Source organism: Pelodiscus sinensis, chromosome 3, assembly GCF_052426305.1.
Source record: "Pelodiscus sinensis isolate ZL-2025 chromosome 3, ASM5242630v1, whole genome shotgun sequence".
NCBI lineage: Eukaryota > Metazoa > Chordata > Testudines > Trionychidae > Pelodiscus > Pelodiscus sinensis.
In genome coordinates, this window is record NC_143054.1 from 160,140,616 (window position 1) to 160,150,136 (window position 9,521).

Genomic DNA, 9,521 nt, shown 5'->3' on the forward strand with positions numbered 1-9,521 from the left:
GGCACAGAAAGCCCCCGATGCAGCTCCTAAGTACAGTGCCTGTGTGGGACAAAAGAAAGGGATTCTTCCCAACATGCAAAGCACAACCCCCCAGACTGGAGTAGCAGCTGTGTTGCATTACGGGTGGACCCACTGGCCAGCCTCCCACTCCTTCCCCAGCCTGCCCACAATCCTGACATTGCTGACCCAAAGGCTCTGTATGGAGCACTGCTCCGGAGCACACTAGGTTGCAGATTCCCCTGGACAACGCACTTCCTGCAACATTGCTTAAGAAGTGTGATAGCTCTACTGCTTTTTGAGCCTTGCAAGCTTGCACAAATGGGGTGGGGTTTCCCCCAAGCAACTATCTGCAGCCCAGTAAAAACCACAGTGCCTGGAACCCTCGCACCATGTACACTTTATTTAAACCTTAGGAGGAGTTACTATGAAAAAAGATCTAATTTGCTTACTGTCATTTCACTGGGGATCACTAACACACTCCTTAATAATATCTGCTACGTCAATCGTCTCTAACACCATTCATCTTGCAGGCCCCCAGTGCATTTTACAGACAGACTGGAACAGGAGAGATAGGAGTCAGTCAAGGAGGCAGGTCTGTAATGGAGGGGTATATAGAAAACATCCTTCCGAATTCCATGTGTCTTATCTCAAAAGGAGATGACTAACCCATCCATATTCTTTGTGTTAAACAACTTAACCACTTAATGTTTCCTGTCATTTGGGGAATTCTTGTTGGACAAGCCAGTGTGAGAGTGAGATTGCAAAGTAACAGGTAGACAGAAGCGTATCTGCAATAACAATGCAGCATGAGTTCTGAAGGCCTGAAGGAAATTGCCTGCCATACCATACAAAAAAAAAACCCACCTCAGAGAGGAACTACAATAGACAGCCGGACATCCCAGATAGGTTCTCCTGCCAGACAGCCTCCAAAAAGGAAGAACAAAAGTGAGCCTACTGTTTACTGAATCTGTAAACACCCAGTATGAAACATACAATCCTGAACATACCTCCAGCACAAACCACTTTCTTGTTGCTATCTCTTTCTCAGGTGCAGCAATCTTTCCTATCAATGTTCCCTATAAACTGAGCACTCAAAAGGCTACCTAGGAGAGATTAAAAAGCCACCCAGCTGATTAGCAGAGTGCCTACAGCCAACAGCATGTATTTCTGCTTGCAGTGCACATCCAGACATTCCTCAGTGCACATAACAAAATGTAATCTGCACATAGATGTTTCCCACCCACACAAATATCACTAAATGCAGTTGCAGATACCCAGACCTGGATCCTCAGATCAGTAGGTATAATTTGGCACAACACCAAATCAAAAAAGTGCTGGCTAACCTTCTCCAGCCCTGGTTTACACTAGAGTTTTATTTCAAAATAGCCCCCCTCCTCAGGTTAAATTTGTAAGTGGAGCGACCACACTACTAAGCCCATTTTTTCAAAATAAGGGGCCACTTATTTAAAAATCTGTACTCCTTCTTTTCTCGGGGACTAACGCTAATTTTGAAATTGCTATTTCAAAACAGTGTTAGCGTGGATGCTCTGGTGCCACTATTTCACAATAACTACTTCCCAGAGTAATTCAGATTAATTACTCCCCAGTGCTTCTTGGGGCTCTAAGTCAAGATAGCATATTCACATTAATGGAGCCTGCCTCAGACTGATTTCGAGGCTTTCCCATAGTACGGACATGCTATTTCAATTTTGTAAAATAGGGAGTTAGTAAGTAAAATTTAGTTATTTCAAAATAGTTTTCCAGTGTACACAGGACCCCAGATTTTCAGGAGACACTTTATTCGGGTTTCATTTAGACTGGAGTAATCAAACTGCAGTCAGTGAAGTTACTCTGGTGTTTCACCAGACTTAGATCAGACTCTGCCCTTTAATAATACAAATTAACCCTAGGAAACTCACTGCTAGACCTTTGGGCTTGTCCAAAGTCCACTGAAGTCAGTAGGGGCTTTTCCCCTAACTTCAGTGGCCTTTGAATCGGGCTCATTCTCCAGCAGTGAAACAGCTTAGAAAAAAGCTTGCCCAACAAGTAAGGATGAAACAAACCTCCCCCCCCCCCCCCCCCGCCGCCTCTCTTCCCCCTCACCCACAGGTACTGTTTTGTACAGAAATCCATTTTGATCCTCAAGGAAGCTGGATTTGTCCCATCCACCCTAGCACTCAACTGCCTGCAGCACAAGTTCAGCAGGATGGGTACTGCTGATAAAAGTTGTCAGTGATGGACAATGAATAACCAGAGATTTCTAAAAACTAGTATGCACAGAACAAACATTTGTCAGCTAGAGGAATATCACAAAGCACAGAGCACACAGAGTGACTCAATGGATCAGAGTGTTTCACACTATTTGAAAACATAAAGATCTACAGTGTTCATTTCTTTGCCAACAGTGTTTCTGCCCAACTGCTTCTCTGTCCTTCACAGAATTGGGCCTGGATCCTTGCTATGAGAAGAAACAGGCAGCTCAGAAAAGATGTTTTTCATTTGTGTTTCAACCTGAGCAAAAACCACACAGCATCCCTTTCTTCAGGGATTTGATCCTTCTGTTCAGTTAGGTTCTTATATTGTATTCATCCTTATACCACTGAAGTCAACAAGAGTCTCTACTATAATGTGCCTGAGGCTGTTTCAACATAATGGACCAAACAAGGAGGGATGCTCTGGTCTCCTATCAGAATTAATGAGAGTTGTGGGTGCTCCACAACTTTCAGGATTTGACAGTTTAAGACTCAAGTATTAAATGTCAAAGCAATTTGTGAATCAAGCCATAGCTACATTAAAAACCAAATTCTCCTCAGGAAAAAAGCGTGTTTTGTCCAGAAGATTCAGTCATGGAACAATCTTCCAGAGGAGATTTGGGGACTCCAGAGTCCCACCATCTTTAGAAAACATAGTAAAACCTTCCTCTTTGGAAAGGCCTTTCCACCATTGCAAGAATGACACTCAAAACACAGACACCTCCGCCTACCCAAAAACCCCAAACAAACCAATCTCAAATAAATATATAAATAAAAATAAAATAATTAAAATGTTAAATGCAAAGGTTTTACTCCAAAAATGGAGAAGTGCCAGAGAGTCCATGAAGTATATTAGGGATTTCATTATTGTTATCCGATAGATAGATAGATAGATAGATAGATAGATAGATAGATAGATAGATAGATAGATAGATAGATAGATAGATAGATAGATAGATAGATAGATAGATAGATATGGCCAACTGGAATTAAATTTTGAAGAATAAATGTACAAATATGCAAATGAATCAGGGGAAATGCCTCTGAAGCCACTGAAGTTATTTATACTAGTGTAAAACTGGTGCCAGCAAGAAGAAAAAGAACCACACCTTAGCATGAAGTTACAAGACTAATAAATAGTTCTAGGTAAGTTCCAGCTTGCAGTTCTTGGATAGGAATTTTGCCTAAATATTCCAAGATGGGGCATTCCAATAGGTTGTGCAAGATCTCTCTTAAAAGTAGGGGGATATACTGTTACTGATGTACATTAGCATACTCTTACAGCATAGTGGTGAGGTTTGTGTTTATGTGTGAGGGAAAGAGAGAAAGTTTCTCTTGAATGACTGCAAACTTATTCTAAACTCCTCCCAAATCAGTGACAGAGTTTGACTCTGGCTTTGTCTTTCATCAGAGTTAATAAGCACCTCACTTTGTGGTTAAGGGTGGCTAACAAAGCATCACCCCACTTGAGATAAAGAAGGGCAATTGTCAGGTCTTTTACTATAATAACCATGGTGATAATGCATTAGAAAAGTGGTTCCCAATGGATCTGGGGAAACAGCATCCATTTACCAGACTCCACCTACCCCTGCCAGAGGCCCCTGCTTGTCCTTTACCTTTCTGCACTCTAAAGCAGTCTGGCACTGGCACAGCCAATTCCAGGATGGGGGGAGACAAGGTGCAGGAGAAACTAATGGGTGGGTCATAGTTAGGGTGACTGGTCCCAGCATGAGGGAGGGAACCATGGTAGAATCTGGGGTACCAGTACTAGAGCCAGCACTGGGAACCAGAAAGGGGGGAAGGAGAAGCTGCTTTGGGCAGGACTTACCACTCTGGGTTTGTGCTGGTCCAGGGTCTGCAGGAAGGCCTGGCTTTGATCCAAGGTGCGCTCGGGGTCGCTGGAGATGTCCTCCTCCGATTCCTCCCAGGATGAGGAGAAGCCCGTGGAAGAAGCCGAAGAGGAAGACAGCTTCCTGATGGGCATGTTCACTCGGGGATTCTCCTGGGCCTCCTCCTCCTGACCCCCCAGATCAGTAATGATGACAGCAGGGATGCTGCTTCCGCAGCAGCCCTCCCCCGAGGGTTTCCCGTTTTGTCCTGTGCGTGCCTCTATCCCCAGCAGCTGAGGGTCTCCAGAGTGGTCCTGCTGCAGCCGGGCACAGACTTGATCCTCTGCTCCCAAGGAGCTCCCAGACGCTGGGCACAGCTCAGCAGAACCGGTCCAGGCTGGGGTGCGCCCGAGCTCCCCCCAGTAGCCAGGCTTAGGGGGCCGTTGCTGCTCTTCACTCCTTCCTTGCTCCGGAGCAGCTGAAGAGTCCGAGCCCCGTGATCCGCAACTCTCGCTCCCTTCCTCTGGTGAGGCGGAACCCTGAATTTCTAAGGACTCGCTGCCCTGCTCCATCACCCCTGTGCCCTGCCCGCTGTGCGTCCCAGCTCCTCGCTCCATCACCCCCCAGCCCAGCGTTTCACTGGATTCGCTCCTCGTCTCCATCACTTCCGAGCCCCGTGCTGTGTGAATCTCCGCCCAGCTCTCCAGCACCTCTGAGCTTTGTATGCCACTGCCCCTCCTCTCCATCACCGCCGTCTTCTGCGCCCGTGGGGGCCCGCTCCACTTGCCCCGCTCCTCGGGTCCCGGCAGTTCACAAGCCCCACTCCTCTTCTGCGCCAGTGCCCCGCCGCTCCTCGCCACCTCCTCTGTGCCATGTGCCCCCAGGGTCCTGCTCCCCCGCTCCATCTCCCCTGTGCTCTGTGCCTCGCAGTGCCCCGGCCCCTGCCCTCCGGTGAACCCGCACCCCCGCCCCATCTCCCCAGACACCTGCACCCTGGCGTGCTCACTCCCCCTCCCCGTCTCTCCCAGAGCCAGTCCTACGCCACCCCCGCGCTCTGCCTCTGGCCAGGGTGAGGGGCTTGCCAGGACTTTGTTCTCCTCTGGCCCGGGCACCTCCCCTGGGGCTCCACCGGGGGGCGGGCTGCAGAGCCACATGGGGGATGGTGACCTCCGGCCAGGCCGTGGGCTCCGGAGGGCGGTTGAGCTGTGTGCCTGGATATGCGCCTCGAAGAGCCCCACTTTCTCGTTCACTTGCACATGCTGCAGCTCCCGCTGGCGAGGTGCTGATGGTTCTTCCCTCCCCCCTGGGCTCGGGCTGCTGAGCCTCCCGGTGCTCCCGGATTCCTCCGGTGGCAGCTGCTCCCCGGGGGGGAAAAGGAAGGCTGAGCTCCTTCGGTGCCAGCGGGGGCTCCCAGTGCCTGGGCTGAGCAGGTAACAGGCACTGTGCCGCTCCGGGACCTGCAGCACCTGCCCCCGGGGAGGGGGCGACTTGCTCCCGCTACCACCGCTCTTTGCCTCCTGGCTGCTATTCATCATCACCAGGCTATTGAGCGCATAGCAGTACACAGCCATAGTACTGAGCCTGGGCGCTCGCGGGGGAAGCCGCCTGCTCCTCCTCCTCCTGGGTCAGCCGCTGCGGGGCAGCCGGGCGCCTCCCTGGCCCGCGGGCAGCACCATCGCCAGTGAAGCCGGAGCAGCACTGAGGAGCTGGCCTGGCCCGTGCCCAAAGCTCCATAAACAAATCCGCTGGGGAGGAAAGAGAGAGAGAGCAATGAGCCTAGAGCCCTGGGCATTAGCTGGGCATGGGGCAGCATTGTAGGCTGGACTCCTGGGCAAAGGATGCGGGGGAGTGACGATGTTCTGCTTGGCTGTGGCTGGCTGTGTGCTAGGGGTACATGTACATCTCCAGAGGCGTGTGCAGCGGGGAGCCTGAGCCACTTACTGTGCGCCCGTAAGTGTCTGAGTGGATTTATTGTGTCCGTGCATTTCAGCCTGCATCACCACGTGCGTACCTAGGTCTGCGCATTGTGACTGGCACCTATCTATGGAGTCTGCCAAATAGATGTTATGTCTACCAATTCATGCGTGTGTGACCATTTCTCTGGGTTCAGTTACAGCTGCATGTGCCCTCTTCCTTGTTTGGAGAGGTGTCTGGCTATGTATAACTTCTGCCTATGTATTCCTACCGCAGGTGTGTGTTTCTGCATCTGTGCGTGTGCCGGGGCTACCTCTATTAGCATCTGCTGATCAAAATTCTCCTGTCAACACCATTTTTCAATGAAAAAATGGGGCTTCAACTCAACATCTTTCTCCACAGTGTCTGCTTTCTGCTCTCTCCTCTACAGGCCCGTCTTCCAGCCACACTGCATCTCGCAGCCTGGCCAAAGAGCCTAGCCTATTGAAGAGCATGGGGGCTTGCAGCACTTACACTACAACTCCCATAAAGCACCACAACAGAATTTCTAAATGACACGTTTATGGCAGAATTGCTAAATGACCAGTTTGGACTAAAAGACTGTGGCTGAAATATTGAGTAAGTACCGGTATGGCTTTATCGATGCTGGGCTATGGGGGTGCGGGTGTATGTCTGGCCTCCTGCTAGGATATCAAGATCAAATGAGGGTCTGCTTCAAGTACGTGTTTCTTTTGTGCGGTTTGGTGCATTATGTGTGTGCGCGTGCGTGTGCACGCATATTCGTGTCTGTTAGATCTAGATGTGCTTACTCTGTATAGTCAGGCGCGCATGTGTGTGTGTGTGTGTGCGCGCGCGTGTGTGTGCGCATGTGCTCATCTGTATGGCCTTGTGCAGATTCATGTCTATTAGATCTAGATGTGTTTACCCTATGTAGTTAGACCTCTGTGATGTAAGTTTGTTGTAAGTACCTCTTGAATTAGTCTTCTGTATATTCTTAGTCATGTCTAATGTGTGTCTTATATGGACATGTGAATGGGTGTATGCTGCTTCTCCATGTGCTTTTGTGTGCATATGATTCTCCCTCCGTGGGTGACCCCCTGGCCATGTGTGCTTCTATGTGTCTCTGTGCATGCGTGTATGTCTGTGTAGCTAGAACTGCAGCCTTCTTTTCTACTTGGAGCATCTGAATTCCACCTATGAGAATTATGCCTGAGGGCGTTTTATGCATGTGTAATTATTTATTTATAGGCATGTGCCCCGCGCATAAGCTGTATATGTAGCTTTGAATGGACCTGTGTGCAGCTGTGTGCCCTATGTGCCCATGTGAGTCTATATGCTAAATGCCTTGGTACTGTGCATTAATATCAATTACTATTAATTAGCTTCGGGACATAATTTGCAGCAGTATACATGTATAACGGGGTGGACTGGATATTAGCTCGGTACATATGCAACTCTAGAGTTACAGCCTGGCTCATGGTGGTGACGGTGGGCAAACGGGCGAGTGTCTGAGTGTGTGTGTGTGTGTCCATGCCCATCTCCATAGCAGAGTGTTCAGGGGAAGTGCAGCAGGATGTGCCCATCCTATTATAGAGTGGGAGAGCAAACTGGGCGCCCTTCACACTCCACTCCTGTCTGCCAGTGCCCTGCGCAGCGCACGGCGGAGCGCTTTTGCTGACAGCTTGGTTTGCCGTCGCTGCAAAGCGCTCGAGCCCTGTTTTTCTTACTAGCTGTCTTTAGAACGGCCACTTAGCACGCTTCACAGAAAACAGTCTCGCTGCATTTTGCCGCCACTCGAATCTTTTCAACCGTGCATTTGCTGCCCCCGCTCTCCTGGCCTGAAAAGGCAGTGAGTTTGCTCCTGCCTGCAGCACAATGCACCAGCTAAGCTAAGGCAAACGGGGTGACCATACGACAGTTACTCATTAAAGAGCGGGGAAGGCGGCTCGACACGGCATTTGCAGGGAAGCACGTTTCAGAGCCATTGTGAGACTTGTGCCTCTTATTTATTTCCATGATCCAATCCTCTTGCCCTGCGGTCCTGCCCAGCTAAAGAGAGATCCGCTTAAACGAAAGCCAAGGGTTAAAAATGGAATTTAAAAGTCTCCCCTTACCTGGTATGTCAGGGACTCATGCAGATTTCACGGTGGTGTTAGTTCACATCCTCTTGAAACCCCCGCAGGAACTGAGACCCACACAAAATGCTCCAGAAATTATTTCCTCATCCAGAGCAGGACTGAAGAACACAGCCGTCTATATTGTCTGTAACAGAGGTTTTAAAAAGTGGGCTGCTTTCTTTCTGGTTGAATCGGGGACTTGCCTTTCACTGCCTTGTTGTTTGGCTAATTGATTATCCTTTCCCTGCCGAGAGCGCGTTCAGCTTTGTCACTTTCAGCTTTGCAGCTTCTTGAATGTTTGTGGAATGTGCGATTAAAGAGAAAGAGGGAGGGAGGAAAGCGGGGCGGGGCAGGGGGTAGGAAGGCAGGCAGGAAGGAAGTCGTGAGTGAGCCTGTCTGGTGTTGAACTCAGCGGAACAAGTTTCATTTTTTTTATTCTTTTTTTTTCTTTCTTTTCTATTGCTTGGCAAGGACCACTGGAGGGAAACACTAAAAAAAAAGTTTCCATTGTTAAGTAGCAAAAAAAAAAAGTTTCTTCTTCTGTGGGTTAAAGATACACGATCCATTTTTCCACTCCTCAGCTTAATCTTACTATGTGTAACTTTCTGTACTATTTTAAAACCTCAACTTCAGTTCCTTTTTCACAAAGACGATCCCGGGGTCATTGCCTGACCCTTACATAGGCTGCTGCTTGCATCTAATACACACGCTGCTGTGTTTCCAAGGCTCATAGTTCTAGATACCAGAAAATTAATATTGCTTGAAGCTTCCAAACAAAGTAGGTTCAAAATAATTCTCTAACCTAAGTAGCATGTTTTATGACCTTAGTTTCAGGATTCTAATTCCAGTACTCAGAGGTTTAAATGCACCTCTCCTCAGAGGGCCCTGCTCCTGGAGAGTGTGTTTTTCAGTCCCACTTACATCTTGTTTTGAAGCTTTAGGTGGTGCTTAGGCTTGTGATGTACTGTCCTTTTGCACAGGGGTGCATTTCTCCCCAAGTGAGGATACGACTTAGGCAGGAGTCTCCCTTGCCCTGTCTCTTGTGGTGATTTGCCTGCATACAAAGAAGGTGCAAATTGCCACCTTTCCAGTAGAGTAATGTTTTACCCACTTTGCACTAGTGGGAGAGACTGAAGATGCAGGGCAATGGAGAATCAGGATCCTGAGAGTAGATTCTCAGCTGATGTAAACTGTCTTAGCTCTGTGGTAACTTCACTTAGCGTAGGATCACCCCCTCCACCCCCCCTCCGCATTTCTGTAGGATAGCATCCTAAATGTCCGTCTAGAAAGAAAGCTGTCCTTCCTGATGGGGGATATGCGATACAGCTATCCCATATTCAACTCCCGCAGGCCTTAGGCACTGCTCTCATTTGGCAGCAAGAACAGATTCTTGGACGTGAAAAGGGGTG

At 48.9% G+C, this 9,521-nt stretch overlaps 1 protein-coding gene across 1 annotated transcript in view; it reads right to left on the reverse strand.

The window, feature by feature from the left end:
• The window catches only part of ITPKB (inositol-trisphosphate 3-kinase B), a 93,848-nt gene extending 85,382 nt beyond the window's left edge, over nucleotides 1–8,466 (reverse strand). Inside the window, exons 1-2 of the mRNA XM_075925311.2 lie at nucleotides 8,110–8,466; nucleotides 4,081–5,826 (exon numbers count right to left, since the gene is read on the reverse strand). Coding sequence (XP_075781426.2) covers nucleotides 4,081–5,652 — 1,572 coding nt within the window. The 5' untranslated portion in view covers nucleotides 5,653–5,826; nucleotides 8,110–8,466. The remainder of the gene's footprint in view (nucleotides 1–4,080; nucleotides 5,827–8,109) is intronic.
• Between the last annotated feature and the right edge of the window lie 1,055 nt (nucleotides 8,467–9,521).